Source organism: Amblyomma mixtum, chromosome 1 (assembly GCF_055824585.1).
Source record: "Amblyomma mixtum isolate Tamu chromosome 1, ASM5582458v1, whole genome shotgun sequence".
In the NCBI taxonomy this organism is placed as follows: domain Eukaryota; kingdom Metazoa; phylum Arthropoda; class Arachnida; order Ixodida; family Ixodidae; genus Amblyomma; species Amblyomma mixtum.
This window is the reverse complement of record NC_143012.1, coordinates 242,374,875-242,392,134: the sequence shown is the minus strand read 5'-3', so window position 1 is coordinate 242,392,134 and position 17,260 is coordinate 242,374,875. Positions and strand designations below refer to the sequence as shown.

The window sequence follows — 17,260 nt, the reverse complement described above, 5'->3', positions numbered from 1 at the left end:
GACCAACATTGCTGATTGGAGCAATGCGCGCGCATCAGTCCGTTGACACTCACTACCATGCGCTCACTACCGTTTAGTTTTGCACCTTCTGTTACCATCCTTTCTTGCATTATTCCCTTAATAATTCAGCGTCCACGCTGCATTGCAAAATGAAAACTTGCTTTTGCCAAAACGCTCCAGCTGTAATAATGATACTGAAGGAGAAGCGCGCCATTTTTTTAGGTCTCCTACAAATTCATGCCCTATTGTCTGATTGTCTTTATTAGTAAAACCTTAGCGATGCAGTCTGTCATGACAGGCTATAGGCTGATACCTTCTACTGCAGGTCCCGTCGTAGCATCTTTATTCGAAGACACGAAAGGAACATGTTAGCGAAACCACTATGCTATTGATTCCTTGGCAATAAAAATTCCTTGCGAAAACGAGAAACGCAAATATCCCCTCTTCTCTTCTCGCTTTTCGGATACGTCACCTACAGCAGGGTCTTTCCATGACGAAAGGGTTTGCGTAAAAGACCTGGCCGGAAAGATTTGCTATACAGTACAACATATTACAATGCACAACTAGATTGCACTACAGTGAACTATACGGTATCGAAATGCACAGCACTCTAATTTACTAAACAGAACTGTAATATGAGATAGAAGTTTTTTCCTCCAGCCGCCACGGTTGCTGACTGCTTTCGTTGTCGGCCGCTGACCCCAAATACGCGTGTTCGATACCGGCCATGGCAGCCGAACACGAAATGCCAAAGGGCTGTGTACTGTGCGGTGTCAGTGCACGGTAAAGAACTTCAGGCAGTCGAAACTATCCAGAGTCCTCGACTAAGGCGTCCCTCATTGCCTCATTCTTTTAAGGGTGTTCTTTACGTCTTATAAACCAAGCCATATATTCTCCGTGAGGCACAGGAACTATCTATGCCTGTGGGAGCGTGAAGCGCTTGTCGGTGGGGCACATAGATATTCGCAGGGTTTTTTGCGGCGGTAGCCGCAGGTGGATGTCAAAATGAAATTTTTTATTTGTCCATAAAGAGAGCAGTAGAACGGATGAAAGCACAAAACATTCAAAAAGGCTACATTAAGACACTCAGCTGGGAATAATACACATTTCAAAATCATAAACATCGAGGAGTCTGGTACAATAAGGGACTAGAGAACTTATAAACAACACTACAGATGTGACTAACTGTCAGAACAGCAGATAACGCCAGTGCGAAGGTGCTAGTAGAAGCGCATGGAGACTGTGCGACAAAAAATAGAAGGCATGAACGGGGTAAGGGCCGAATAAAGATCACAGAATTACCGAGCTAACTATCTTTGCATTTTTTGCATGAAAAGGAATAAACCACACATAAATAGTAACTAACGTGAACTTGCAGAGCGTAATGAGTAGCACAATAAAGAAGACAAACGTCGAGCAAAGTACAAAAAAAGGTGACGGAGTGAGTGCAGGAATTAGGATAATGTGAAAAAAGTCGAAGTGCACAGGATGGAGAACGCCATGTGGTTTGCATTACAACACCGTTCACCACAGAATTAATGTCACAATGAGCGGACAAAGTGTCAAGGCATATGGTAACATTAGCATACATAAATATTTGTATACAAAAGGTCATCATGCAGGCAAGCACTTCCAGCGCAGCACAACAAATAGTCAATTTTGAAATGGGAATGAACTGATACAGCCATATTGTACAACAATATTACTACACGCCTATAAAGTCACAGCACATCACACAGCTTGAAAAAATAAATAGAAAGAACAGTGCCTAAAACCGCCCCTTCAATTTGTAATTTAGCGAAATGTTATAAGTTGAAGCTGTACTTGGCTTGATGTAATACTTCCAAAAATTTTCAAAATACATTATGATATGAAATTACTTGACTCATTTGGGTTGAAAAGTTGTGGAGAACAAAGAATTAGCGGTCTGGTTCATACATTCATACAATGTAGATTGGTGACGCACAGAAATCATATATCCATACGCCATTCTTATTCGTTGACTACCCAGAAGTTCTAGACTCTAGTTAAGAAGACCGAAGCTTCTCTCTATTGAAGGCTAGCTGCCGAACTTCTTGCGTTTTCCATTTCTTCAGAGGTTTCCTGCATTCTATTGCCCAATAATTTGCCTACTAAGATCAAACTCTCTCAGAAGTTTTAACAAGCTCAGGGTAAACAGCGCCATGTTTCCCCGTATAGAATGAGCCATTGTAAAAAAATTAAATTAACTGCCAAACACACTTTTGGTCTTAAATGATAAGAATGTGGGCTCGGGTATGAAGGAGCTCCACTCTGGTGTCAAAGAGTGAGCAGCCTCTCTCGCGCGTGCCCCACTGTGTCAATTATACCAAACGTGAATCACTTGTCCGCTGTAGTGTCAATTTAGGATTGGGTTATCTTAGGGCCTGCAAGTACTTCAGATCGTGTCTGCCGCTGAAATAGGACTATGTGAGTTGTATTTACCTAGGAATGCCGAAAGTACCGTAAAAAAATTGCCTTGCGCTGTTGCTTTTGCTGACGGTAGAGACCAACCAACACGGAGGTGGTGTTATGAAATATAATGAGATTTAAGACATCGGCTGCAACGAAATTAAAGAGTAATTGTTTTGCATCCCAGCATCCTCCACGAATGCAAAAACATTTTCATCAGGTAGAGAAGCACTACAGTGTGAGTACAAGTGAAATGTCAGGCAGTATATAGGCAAGAAATCCAGTGTGTTTTCAATTCGTCTCTCTGACGAGCAAAATTTCAGTGTTCCTAATCGCTCACGAAATATTGAAACAATAAATTTCTGTTTTTTTAATGCTTCTCAGATTACCCTGAACAAGGTCTAGACCAGGCGTGTCAGGCTTGGTGTCGAATACCTTCGTTTCTTGACTCGTCTGTAGCGCGAGTAAAGTGTAGGATCCATGAACAGCTAAAGAAGCGCCATGGCATTTTCGAACTGCTCCCAGTCCCTTGGTCTCCTGCATGGTTACGATTCCATTCTTGGCCCACAGGAATTTGAAAGCATCAAAATATGCCATTTCCTTTGCGAGCGACAGTAGTCTTTTAGTTTTCATGATGTTCCCATTACTGCAGATTCGGTCGTGTTTGAGCGAGTATCTCTTGAAGAATCACATATGTCCGTGAAAACAGTAAGTAGTTCTCACAAGTACTAGAAATGAAAGCGGGAGGTGTATAGTCGAATAAAGAGCACCATAAAAAGTCCACTGCATGCAGCTCGATGGCAGCAGGGAGTGATGCTTAAGAAAAAATGCATTAGCAAAAACATTAGTTTAGGCAGTTCAGTTTCAGTAGAGCGTTTCAACGCTCTTTCCACTGAGCCACAGTTTTGTGCCTGTCTACAAAAATAACATTTCATGTGCTTTTACATCAACAAAGCTAAACAAAGAAGCATAGCAGCAGTGGGGCGCAGAAATGCTCAGATAGATACCACATTTACCTATGAACGCAGGAACGTAATATTTCAGAAAAAAAAAGCCCCTTCCGCTTTTTCGAAAAGCTGAATTGCTTTCCTAAAGGAATATTTTCCAAGCTGCTGTCTATTTTAGGTAAAGTGCGTGAAGGATTTTCAAAGCATAAAGGAATTTTTTCTCTCCTAAGCATGAAATAACAAATAGCATGTTAAGAGCACTGCATCCTCAGGAACCATTCTCGTTTTCGTGCAAACAGTTAAATTTTCTTAAGTTCATAGCCCGGATGCATGCTAGCGCAAGGTAAGCGTCAGGCGTCTAATTACTATTGCGAAGCCAGGCACCTGCTTCATTAACCTGCCATGGGGCACCGATTTTGTCTTACGTTTAATTAAGACAGCCGCAGCGCCACAATCTCATTTGTTTTTTTCTGGAGGCTCATTATTATCATTTGAATTCTCCAGCTCTCACTCCCTAAACGGCGATTTCAAAATTGTGCACAAACTGTCTTCAGTTTTCTCCTCAAAACAGTAGCGTTAAGATTCCGTTGCAGAGCATAGCTGCTTCATGCCGACACATTTGTGTATTTTGACCGCTGCAGACAAAACAGAACGGGAAGAAGTCAAGTACGAGAAGGTTAAGAGAAGAAAGAGCACTTAAGGGCTGTCCACAGAGCTGAATAAGCAGGAGACGTTCTTTCACATTCAGAAAGGCAGAAAACGCGCGTGTTCGAGAGGAACTTTAAATAATGGACAAAAAAAGAAGAGTGACTGAGGCTAGCGCCGCCTATCAACTGCAGATTTTGTTGCTGGGACCGTGCATGTCATCATCATCATCATCAGCCTGAGTACGCCCACTGCAGAGCAAATGCCTCTCCCATGTCTCTCCAATTAACCCTGTCCTTTGCCAGCTACGTGCACCGTAACTCGGCAAACTTGTTAGTCTCATTCGCCCACATGACTTTCACGCGCCCCCAGCTACGCACGCTTTCTCTTGGAATCTACTCCGTTACTCTTAAGGACCAGCGGTTACCTCGCCTACGCATTACATGCCCTGCCCAAGCCTATTATTTCCTCTTGATTTCGACTAGGACGTCATTAATCCACTTTTGTTACCTCTCCCACTTACTCCGCCTGCTGTCCCTTAACGTTACACCTATAACTTTTCTTTTCATAGCTCGCTGCGTTGTCCTTAAGATAAGCTGCACCCTTTTCGTTAACCTAGACGTTTCTACCCCGTAGGCGACTAGCGGTAACATACAGCTGTTATATACTTCTTATATATATGTGATAGTTTGAGAGATCCTCGATGATTTCAAGGTGTTTCTCCAGAACAACTGTAGGCAGGCAGAATTTTAGGGCTCACGCCATCACAAAGAGAACTATAACGAGTGCGGGAACATTAAAACATGTGAAAGAGCTGCATCGCTAATAACAACTCACGAAAATTATGCTGCAATAGCATGAGGAACTATAAAACAGCACTATTCTTGACAGCCACAACCCTTGTAAATGAAAACTAAGGTAAGTGCCCTCATCGAAAAACAAACTGCTGCTGCACTCCCTAACAATTCACCATAAAGAGGGACTGCAACGAATTTCACACATCACAGCAACCACTAATTATTATATCGTGACCCTCTATGTATTTTTGAACGTTTAGGAAACGTTAAAAATATAAAGACAATACCATCACACCCACGCCCCACATACTTCTTATCCAGGAGACTGCACACCGAGCAACCCTCCCCAGCTACACATCTACACACTCGGATACCACTAACACACCCAAGGCGTCCACGCTCATCCACCGCAGCCTCACCTACAAAACTCATCACATTACGTCTGAGACGCTCTGCGTGATCACGGAACTAATACATCACACACATTCGCTTCCTTCTATATTTATAGCAAACATATACCACCCCCCGTCCCTGCCGATGGCCCCGCTAGAATCACTTCTGCGAAAGCTACACCATCTAGCAGGGAAACATCCCCTACTCATCGGTGGGGACTTCAAACAGTCAGCATACTGACTGGGGATACACAACCACGACACATCGAGGTCGCAGGCTCTGGCTGCTCCTGCAGAACCTCCAACTCACTGTGCACAACACGTTTCAGACGCCTACGCGGATCGGCAACAGTGTCAGCATGGACACCAGTCCGGACCTGACGCTGAGCCGCTGTATCCGCGGCGTTACCTGGAACAGAACACAACATACACTGGGCAGTGATCATTACATTATACAAATCACTGTCCCATACAAACCACCCCGTCACGCAAATATGACACACGAACTCATTAACTGGGATGCCTTTCGCGCTGCACGCACCGCCCTCCCAGACACTCCCATCGCAGACATCGATGCATGGGTGCAATCACTCAAGCATGACGTTCACCACAACACGCGACACATTGAAACTACAACCGAAACACCGACCCTTGACACACGCCTAGCCCACCTCTGGCAGGCTTATCACAGCATCCTGGAACGCTGAAAAGGCAACAAACACAACAGAACGCTTAAAAAGCGGCTGGCCGCGCTGCAGACACAAATCCAACAGCACTCTGAGGAGCTCTGTCGATCCAACTGGGGACAGATATGTGACGGCATCGCCGGAAACTTGTCCCGCAAACGTGCATGGCAACTCCTCCGACACCTCATTGACCCCAAACGCACCAAATCAGCAGCACAGCAGCACGTAACACGCCTCACACATGAACACATTGACGATCCCGACACCCTTTTAGACACACTTCAAACCATATACACATCTCCAGGCGGCCCCGCACCTCTACCCCAATACAAAGGACAACCAAATCCCACACTCGACACCGACATCACGGAGACGGAAGTCAGAGCGGCCCTCTTGATTCTCCGCGCCAACTCCGCACCTGGTGCAGACCAAATCACAAACTCCATGCTCCGTAATCTGGATGACCGATCGATCACCCACATTACGAAATACTTCAACCAGTGCTGGAGGGAGGGTAACCTCCCGCAGTCCTGGCGCCACGCGAAGGTAATATTTATACCAAAACCCAACACACCACTCACCATTCAAAACCTTCGCCCGATTTCGCTAACCTCATGCCTCGGGAAGCTCCTCGAGCATGTTGTGTTAGCGAGACTCACAAGTCACATGGCGCACAACAATCTACCCGCATAGCATGGTGGGATTCCGCCCTCATCTATCCGCACACGATGCCATGGTGCAACTCACACACGACCTTTTTGACCCGCTTCTTCCAGGTCACACCAAGGCAGTCTTAGCTTTGGATCTCTCCAAAGCTTTTGACCGCATTGAAGATCAGGCGATCATGACTGCTCTATCCCCATTGAATGTGGGTGTGCGCACGTACGCTTACATTCAAGCATTCCTGACTGACCGCACGGCTGAGATACACTTCGGCCCTCTGTCTTCCCCCTCCTACACACTTCAGACAATCGGCACCCCTCAAGGGTCGGTCCTTTCCCCCTTTCTCTTTAACATTACCCTCATACCCCTCGCCCGGAAATTGGCAACTATTCCCCAACTCAAGCACACTCTTTATGCCGACGATATCACCCTGTGGACCACCCATGGTAGTGACGGCGATATAGAGAACACCTTACAGGAAGCAGCCACCCTCACCCAAAATTACGCACGGACCATCGGACGGTCTTGCTCCCCAGAGAAGTCCGAACTGCTCCTCATCCGGCCTAAGAACCGCCGCTGTCCCCACTCCCCCATTGCCATTGAACTGAATAGTTACCTGGTACCTGAGGTTGGCACCCTCCGTGTATTGGGCCTGCACATCCAGAACGATGGCAAAAACACCACTACCCTCAACAAACTCAAGCAGGTTGCAGGCGCAATATCGCACCTCATCCGCAGGGTTTCGAGACATCATAGAGGCATGAAGGAGCGCGACCTATGGCGCCTCATTCATGCCTTTGTCCTCAGCCGTGTACTGTACACTACCCCATACTTACAACTATCCAAACATGACATAAACGCTTTGGATGCTTTGATTCGCAAGGCATTCAAGGTAGCACTTCATCTTCCCCTCAACACACCCACAGACAGATTACTAGGCCTGGGCCTCCACAACACAATCGGGGAACTGGTGGAGGCCCACCGACAGGCCCAATACATCAGGCTCACAAAAACTTCCACAGGTCGGTATATCCTGGACTCCCTGGGAATCAAAATACCGGCCAACGACCCAACCCTCCCCGCCATCCCACGATCCCTTCACCGAGAGCTTCTCATCAGGCCGCTCCCGAGGAATATGCACCCTTCCCACCATGAGCAGCGCCGCAGAGCCCGTGCGAAGGCACTCTATCGAGCGTACGGCCCCGAGCCGGACGGCGTATGGGCGGACGCTGCCTGCACGGGTGATGAAGCGACAGCAGCTGCGGTGGACTCCTCTTCATCCACCCTCCTCACACTACCTCTTTCTCCAGACACGTCCCCAGAGGCTGCAGAGGAAGCCGCCATTGCATTTGCTATAACCCGCACGGAAGCCCGGTATATTTTTAACTGACTCTAAAACTGCGATTCTAAATTTTGCTCGAGGCCGAGTTCATGTCCCTGCTTTTGACATACTGGACTCGCCCGATGCACCCCCGCCCCGCCAAGTGGAGCTGATATGGGTGCCTGCGCACTCCGGGAATCCCGGAAACGAGGCCGCCAACCTTTTAGCCCGAGGTTCTTTAAACCGGGCTCAGGTGGCCTCGGATCGGGGATTCACGAAGGATCGCATGCACTCATTCAGTGAGCTGACCCAGGCATACAGAGCCTCTCGCCAGCTCTACCCCCCGCCCCACCCCTCCCTAGATAACAGACACGCAACACTCTGGCGCAGATTACAAACACATACTCTCCCATCGCCCCTTACCCTAACCCACTATCATCCCTCCTTCCCCACTCCTGCTTGCGCCCTATGCCCAGAACCCTTCGCTTCTTCCCTCCACATCCTTTCCCTCTGCCCGGTGGACCCTCCCCCGCGGGACCTAGAGAACCTCAAGACCTGGGAGGACTGGGAGACCCTGCTGCTCTCGGAGGACCCGGCCGTGCAGACCATCGCCACCGGCCGTGCTTCCAGTGTTATGAACCTTAGGAACATAAACACTTGAGTGCAGTGGGGTCGTGCGGGGACCCTGGGGCGTGCCCCGAATTCCTGTTAAATTAAAGTTTTTTTCTCTCTCTCTCTGGATAACGTATTACTGTTTGTTCAAAACTAAATTTCCATTGCTGTAGCAGTTGGGCGCTACCATGGTTTGGCTAAAGGTTTACCACGATTACCAGACGATGCTTGCTTAAATTTGCACAGAATGGAAGCAAAACATTTATGGCTTATATATAATATCTCTTTCACGTTTGGTATTATGGATAACAAACGCTAGCTATAGGTACACAATCAGCCGTTCATTTTATTTATGCATTGTAGATTACGGTCATGCCTAGTTAAGGATGATACCTGGCCTATGATAAAAAAAGAGATTTGATAATTTCTTTACGGTCCTCCGATTGCACTACCGCGTGAACAACAGATCGATGCAAGTGCCTTTCGATGTTTACGTTTCGTCTGTATTCGTGCGGAAAACAAAGTTACATATTGCCACGAGTGGTGGCTCAGTGAATATGGTGCTCGGCTGCAACTCGAAAGATGTGGTTTCGATCCCTGCTGCGGCAGTCGAATTTCCGCGCAGGCGAAATGCTAGAGCCCCGTGTGCTGTGCGATATCAGTGCATGTTAAAGAACCCTTGGTGGTAAAAAGCTGCGAAGCTCAACACGGCGTCCCTCGTAGCCTGAGTCGCTTTGGGTTGTTAAACTATCATAACCTATAAAAAAATATTGTCATGTGATGTACCAACACCTTGTATTTCCTAACATCGCATTCCAAGTCGCCGATGATGCAAACTGATGACCTCGTCACACTTGCTCTTTATTCTGCGTCAGGAAATACAGTGCGTCAGGAAATAAGATGGCATTCCTAGCCTCTGACACAAAGTTCGCACCTCCTGCGGCCTTCCAGGAAGCTTCCCGTCCTCGACACATCCGGGAATGAGCAACGGCTGCGCCGCTGGTTGCGGCATTGCTGAGAACAGTAGGGGAGGGTGCTGCCGCTCACTGCAACATTCAACACTGTCGCGTCGACTGAATGCATTTTTCACGGCGCTCGCACCGGCATAAGACCAACATCCACTGCTCGTTCACTGCGACACGTCCCTCAGGGCACGTCCGGCCAGCAGCAACTTCTCTCTTGTTGAATGTTGAAATACTCACAAAGCACATCGTAAGCGCTGTTTTCTTCCTATTTTGGCCTGCAACACGACTGGGCCCTGAGCATAGTTTGATCACATTTCGCTTTCAACGTTCCTTGTTAGTTCTACCGTTATTACTTTGTGAAAGATTACCCGAGTAACCTTGGTGGCACACTTAAGACCCTGCGTATTCAGGTAAGACGCGGTTACACCCGCTACCGGGTTAAACCTGAATTGTTCCTGATTTCGCTACATTTTGCGAGAGGAATCATCCAAAAAATGATTCATGAAACTTATGAAGTTTCAACCTGACTGTTTAAATGATTGCAGAAATGAAGTTTTACTTTCCCACAAGTTTCGCTGAAAGGCGTCGAAGGGAACATGATTGATTATATTTTTAAAGCTGTCCCAGAAACCCCTGTACATTTCCACTCGCATCCAGTGATCTCAAGGCGCACTTAGACCTATTATTTTGACATTGCCTGAGCAGCAGATTTTTCCCAGGAACAACCAGCGCTTGCCTAAGACGCCGCTGCCATCAGGTGTGTGGTAGTCGAGGATGGTCGATCGGCTGTGACATCAAGACGCTTTCCGGAGATGGTGCCTTCCCGAGGCCAAAGCTGCCATTTCAGAATCGTTTGTAACAGTTATTGGCGCTGCGCAGCGGTATTTTGATCTCGTTTTCATTATTGTTAGGCCCGTCTGACCTCTACAAAGGCAAGAAACGAGCAACCGAAAACTTATTTTAAGGTCACGCGGATATGTATTGCGGTTATTACAAGACTCAGTCTAGGCGGTTATTGCCTCAATTCAAGTAATATTAGTGCCCGTTGCAGAGATCAGGGAGTTACAGAAATGTTCGAGGTCACGGAAATAGCATGTTCTGGCAGCCGTAAAGTAGGATCCACATCGATCACACTGTCGAGAAAAGAGTTCATATATTCAGTTACATGATCTATCAATCTATCAATAGAAAATGTATGAGTTTCATACAGCCAGTCAATCTGTGCCTTAAAGACGAAGAAGTGTTACTGACCCCCCCCCCCCCCCCCCCACCGTAGGCGTAGTTAAGGCTGCCCACTAACCCACCGTCACTCTCGATCTAATCCCCTATCCCTCCCCTGCCCACCTTCACCCTTCAGAAGCGTCATCCACCATCCACCCTCAAAACTGTACCCTCCCGAAGCTACCTACCCACAATGCACCTACTTCCTCCCTCTAAAAGGCGTCCACCCAGTAGAGGCCCACGCGGTATCAGAACGAAACAGCGACGTCGAAGTCGAATTCAAAGACGTTGTGGGCAAGTGAGCCGCGCTCCAGAAGCATTTGCCCGCCTTCCTGGCTAGGGGCCTGCCCACTCACACATGTGACACCTCGGCTTAGAGTAAAAGCATTCAGAAGAGTGATAGCACCCAAGTAATAGAGGAGGGTAACCACAGCTGCTTTCGCAGAATTGTCGCATCAGATGTCTGATCATAACGTCATATTTTATTCTCTTTTATTCTCTTGCTGGCGTTTCGTACGCGTACATATATCCGGCGTCGGCAAGATGTAAAAGGTTTGAAGTGGCCATCGAATTGCTGAGCGCTGTCTCTTATCATTTCCTGATTCTGTATTGGTAAGCAGTTATGAACAACAAACTGACAGAACAGGCTTCAATCCGTTTGTTACATCTCATGCTGCACCATGTGCCATGGGCACATGTGCATCTTATGGTATGACCAAAAGGCTGATAAACGGATAGTTTTCCCGCAGAACCAGGCGTTTACAATCTAAAATGAAGGGAATTCTGCTGATCGAGTGTCATGCAAGAGATCGCTCCCAGCGATATTGTAGTAGGTCGCACAGCAGTTCGCATAGGGTCGCGGCGCCCGTCATGCGGAAATAAATTGTTGTTGCTGGACTGAATCTACATCCAGATCGCCCGAATTGCAGCCATGTTTCGAGCGCCCATAGTTCTTTTGCACCAACGCGCACCTCTTCGGCCTCTTGCAACAGCGTGTGCAATCTCGAAGAATCGGGAATAATGAGGGCCAACGAGAATTCCCGACCCACTCGTGTGTGTTGCTTGCTGGCCGATGGACGCCTTGTGTAGTGAGCCCAGGTGTACCGACACCATAATTGAGCGCATTTGCCCAGCGAACTGGCTATTCCATTCTCGACGGTTCGCAGTGGAGGAGAAGTTAGACCATGTGTTTGGGAGGCCAGCGCTAGGGCCCCATGAAAAACCTGTTCGTTTCGCACCACAACAAGACGGCTGTTGGATTACGACACAAGTTAGGACACTCATCGCGCAATCAAATACAATTACGCAGTCTAAAATTCAGGCGCGAAAGAGAGGTTTCTCTAGCGCAACTACACGTGTGTAGACCTGTGCGTCAGCTTCGGTGCTGTAATAAATCCACGTTTTCTAAAGTGCGACATATTTGCGCATTCCTACACTTTTTTAACCTACTCGATCGTGCCCGGTCAGTCACCTTAGCGCCTGCTTCCGCAGCAATAATGACGGAAAATAACGTACACTCGCACTGGCACACCAATGTCACGTACGTGCGTGAACACGCTTAGATGCGTTATCACATAAATCAACCGGCAGCATTATACGGATGGCACAGAGCTTGATGCACAAAGGAAGAGACAATGTAGATTACGCACTCTCAGCTGTTCATTGAAGTGAAGCCGTGACAAACGCTGATGTTCTGCACTTTGCGACTGGTAACACCACAGCACAACGTGCTCAACAGCTTTAACACAAGCGCGTGCGAAGGACGACCGATAGGTAACCCTGTTTTTGCCAAGAAGAACTAAAACCGCATTATGTTTTGTCTAGCAACTACCACACGCTGCGTTCTCTGTGCAGGCGAAAGAGGCGATAAGCGTGTTTATGTCATTGTTGCTCTCGATGACAATCAAAGCCACAAATTCCACGTGCTGAGAATCTTCGGGGCTTCCCGCGTACAGCCAAGAGCGCTAATATAAGCGGACGTTAGTCGTACGGAGCATTTATGAGCTGCGAGATGGCTACGCAAGTAATACGACTTGCCCTTTTGTGCTCAGCGGCGATGTTCTGCTGCTCTTCCAGTGAAATACGTAAGTACGGAGCCTTCAGTTGCGTTTCTCAAGTTGCTACTTCCTAGCCCCGTGAAGCCCACGCGGAACAGTCATGCAGAACATTCCATGCAGAGAGCCGCTGCGGTGGCTCAGTGGTTATGGTGCTCGACTGCTGACCCGAAAGAACCCCAGGTGGTCGAAATTTCCTGAGCCCTTCACTACGGCGTGTCTGATAGCCTCAGTCGTTCTAAGACTTTAACACCATAAACTAAACCAAACCATCGCATGCAGAATAATCGCATTGGAATATTCGTGCATAGTGGCAATACACAAGTGTTGCAGAATAATCAGGTGAAACGGGGGAAGCGTACAGCCGCCCTCAGACTTAACACGAATGACGGAAGGCATGGCCTGGACTGCCGTCAGCGCCACGAAGCGATAGTCATTGGTGCGAGACAATGCTCTCGGTATGTTTGCGGCGACTGACGATAGCTGGTGCGCAGCTCGCTTTTACTGCTTTTCCGCTTGTGCCTGATCTCCGCTTGGACTGCGCGCTCGTCACGGGGGCGTTTCAGAGCTTCTTTTTGCTCGCCGATTCGACCTCCACGGCCCCGGCAACGCTCTTTGCAGTTTTCTTATCGCGGCTGCCAGGAACTGCCCGCTAAGCTGCCGCGGTTCGCACCTTCTATTGTCAGACACCGCAAACATTTCGAAAGCATTATCTCGCACCCGATGACTATCGCTTCATGGCGCTGACGGCAGTCCAGGCCACGCATTCCGTCATTCGTGTTAAGTCTGTGGGCGGCTTTACCTGATATAAGAGGCGCATCACTGATTTCTTCAGCTCTTTATTTGTCTTTCCTTAGATCAAAGCAATGACACCGCTGCGCTGAACGAGCCAAGCCCGAGAACTTTGTATGGGTCTCCACAAGAAAAGTTCGCCCAGCTTTTGGCCTACAAGAAGCTGAAGGTGGCCGTGAAGACGCTGACTCTTGAATGTCACAAGAGGTCCTTCTGCCAAACCGCATTCGCCCTCGGCATTGGCCACTCAGAAACGTCCGCCATCACCAGATTTATGTGGTAATTATGGCTGCCTCTGGATTCTTGAATATGGCCGAATTTATTCGTCGTATATCCTTGCAATGTTTCCAACAAGTCCAAGCAGTGACGGATAAGAAAAGAAAGAAAATTTGATCATTTCTGAGCGTCTATGCTTTCAACTGGTCGATTGATTTGTTGAAACTTAGTTCAGCGCAAAAGACGAACACACAGTAAGGAAAAGACACGCACGGAGCGCTCCCTGTGTGTCGCTTTCTTACTCTGTGTTCGTCATTAGCGCTAAACCAAGTTTCAATTATGTCCTACCAAATAGCCCAGCACGAAGTTTTCATTGATCGGTTGTGACCAGCGTGCAGTATGTCTTGTAAAGAAGCAAACATTTCTTTGCTACTCTTCACAAACCAATGTTAAAGTTTTGCCCGAAAAATTCTGTTGCAATCATTAGTAAGGGCACCACACGCATGCCCGCTGCGATGGCTCAGTATTTATGAACCACGAGGTAAGGGGTTCGATTCCAGGCCATGGCAATCGCATTTCGATGCCGTAGAAATGCGCAGTGCACCGAGATTTATGTGCACATTAAAGAATTCGATACGAACGAAACTAATCAGCAGCCGTGCATCGTGCCGAACCTAGGCCTTTCGTTCGTGCTACGCACCTACAAGGATTCTGCGTCGCTTCAGTCCTGATTAGAAAAAAAAATTTGGCTTTGCTACTGCAAGTGCAGGCTACTGACAATCTTTGTCTTGCCTGGGCTGTTGCTGCGTGTTCCGTGTTCAGGTATAACTTTCTGCTGTTCGATTTAATTCCGGTCACATCGATGACCCCTCATTTTCAGCATATTGTATATTCGGCACACCTAAGGAAAAGTCCACAACTTGGCCCTTTCTTTCGAAGATTGACGACCTTCACGTACAGTTCTTTTCTTTCGGACGTTTTCAGGGGAGCGACCGAGATGCATGATTCGTTCTTGGCAGCGTTCGCGAAAGGATGGACCGGGCAGAACTGCACCCAGGCATACAGGTCATGTGACTTGGCCAAGGACTACGTTGGAAGAATTGTGGATGCCATTATGAACACCAAATCAGATATGAACTGAGATTCGATAAACGCATCTAGCTGGATGAAGACTCTTCTTTGCAAGCCCAGCATGTCATGGGACAAGTTCTTGAACTTCTGACTTCTAGTGTTCATTTGTTATTAGGAACGTGGGCACTTCAAGCATGGTGACGACGGACTGCACTCCCAAAGCTTTTTTTTTGGAATACGGTGCCAGAATGTTATAATAAAAGATTTCTATCGTATCCTCTTGCTTTCCTGTTACTGTATGCCCACTAGTGCCTGTGTTTGTGTCCTTAGAGGTGCTGCAGTTTGTAAGCGGCTAAGCTTTCTGCCTAAATTATCATGCATTGCGTATCCCGGCGCTGCTAGAAAAAACATCGGGCTTTGCACTTACTATCACGATAAAAAAAGGGCCACCTGAAAAAAATCGCGCTCTCTTGAATATAGACTGCCCTTGAGAAATCAGTGGTCTTATCCACATGTATCAAACTTCTTCTTTCTTAATTTTAATTTAGCGCGAATTGACTCCCTTAATACACATTTGTGGCATTTTTGAACTACTCATTAATTTTTTGTCAAGTTTAAAATCGGAATTGGATCCTGGGTTTCAGCATAACGCAAATTTACTCGTCACCAAATCGAAAGGAGAAATTTATTGAAAGAAAATATATGTTCAACTGCTTGTCAGGTTTCAGTTCAGACTTCGTTGAACGTTTGTTAACTCGCTATTTACATTTAATTAACAGTTTATTGACCCCCAGTGAAGAGCATTTTTTTCTAGTTTCTAAATTTGAAGTTCTCCTATTGCTGCTTATCGACTTGCACCAGTGTTTTGAGCTATATCGGATTCTACTTTGTGGGGTATACACAGAATTACAATTAAATAGTACTTCAGCATGAAATACATTTGAAAAAATACATCATTTTGGGGCGGCGCATCTCTGCCCACAAAGCTGCCTTAATTGTAACTATTCATACTGAATTATGTCAATCCAGCACTGATGCCTGACATCATAGAATAAGACGTTTGTCACGGTAGTACCCCGCGCGCATAACCTGTGCCATGCGCCTCACGATGACCTTTAAAAACTAATCAATGGAAGGTTCCCGGGAAATGCATGCTTGTGCTCGTAGTCACATACGTCCGGCAGCTCAGTGTGACAAGGGGAGGGGTGTGCAATGCTGGTGAAGGGGAGGGCCAGAAACCTTGCACGGGCATCGAGCTGGCGCTGAATCATTTTGGGCGCAATCATGATTGCGTGCCACCTGTAGCAGATTTTGCGACTTAAAAGTTATGTAATCGCTATTCATTTTATCTGAGTTGCTTCGTGCTTATCCGCTAGTTAAGCTTCTAAATTATCTGTCAGCTAATAGCAATTCTGCCAATGTTCCATGCGCAAGCTTTCTTTATAGCTTCGGTGTTTTTAGAGCTTTGAGCTTCCCCTTCCCAATTGGTGACTTCCAGTAAAATTTTATCCTCAGGTTAAGGCTTGTTCAAGCATTAGAAAAAGCTGGGGTGTACAGTCCCGTTGGCTAACACCAGTTCTGTCGCTAACAGGACTGAACAGCCTGTTTCTTTTGGGTACGTAGTTGTAAAAACAAATGGCAACGGAAAACTAATCTAAAGAGAAGGCGGAAGGAATCCAGCATGAAATTCTTTCAGAATCAGAATCAGTCTTTATTTGCTGATTCAGCCTTTGTCAAAAGATTGCAGCCCAGGGTGTTTTCTGTTGAGCCACACTGTGTCATCCTTAATGGATCTCTAGCGCTCCAAATTTCCTGGACATGAGAATATTTCTGGTACTGCCTGCTGCAATAGGTAGGACTTCCATGAATGCTCCTGGAGTCCCAATATAAAGCTTAGAAGTGAACCCGCTGGGCTCTAAACTTTTGACAAAAACTGAACATTTTGAAAGTCCAGCATATCATACAGAAGGAGATCCCGAAGTCAGTCTTTAATGGGCCCTCCAAATTAAATACCTTTAGTAAAACATTCAACACCATACGACAGATCAGTTGTATATATGAAACTGAATATATACGTATGGGATACAATTAAAGCAGACGCATGGGAGAGAAATAAAAGGTATAAAAAAGGGCCACCGAAACATATAGAGTTGTACATAACTATACAAGCTAATATATTGAATTATTACGAAGATGAGGAGGCAGTGAAAAATACATGTAGGAAGAAATAGAAAGAAACAATAAAAGTTAGGGCTCTTTGCTAAGAATTGATTGTGTAAAGTGTGCTTTAAAGTTGTAAATTGAATGAGCATTTTTCAGTTCTCTCGTTTTAGTGTTCACGACAGCAACTGATGAGAAATGAATTTCTGTTTCCCGTAATTGGTGCGTACTTTAGTTAGGACAATATTGTTATTCAGTGCGAACCGAGTTATGTTGTCGTTTACAAGA

The 17,260-nt window shown here is 46.7% G+C and overlaps 1 protein-coding gene across 1 annotated transcript in view; it reads left to right on the top strand.

Annotated features, from left to right (window-relative positions):
- The window catches only part of LOC149371345 (uncharacterized), a 144,560-nt gene extending 129,558 nt beyond the window's left edge, over positions 1-15,002 (top strand). The window contains exons 2-4 of the mRNA XM_089579824.1: positions 9,797-9,868; positions 13,569-13,804; positions 14,726-15,002. Coding sequence (XP_089435950.1) covers positions 9,797-9,868; positions 13,569-13,804; positions 14,726-14,882 — 465 coding nt within the window. The 3' untranslated portion in view covers positions 14,883-15,002. The remainder of the gene's footprint in view (positions 1-9,796; positions 9,869-13,568; positions 13,805-14,725) is intronic.
- Positions 15,003-17,260: the final 2,258 nt, after the last annotated feature.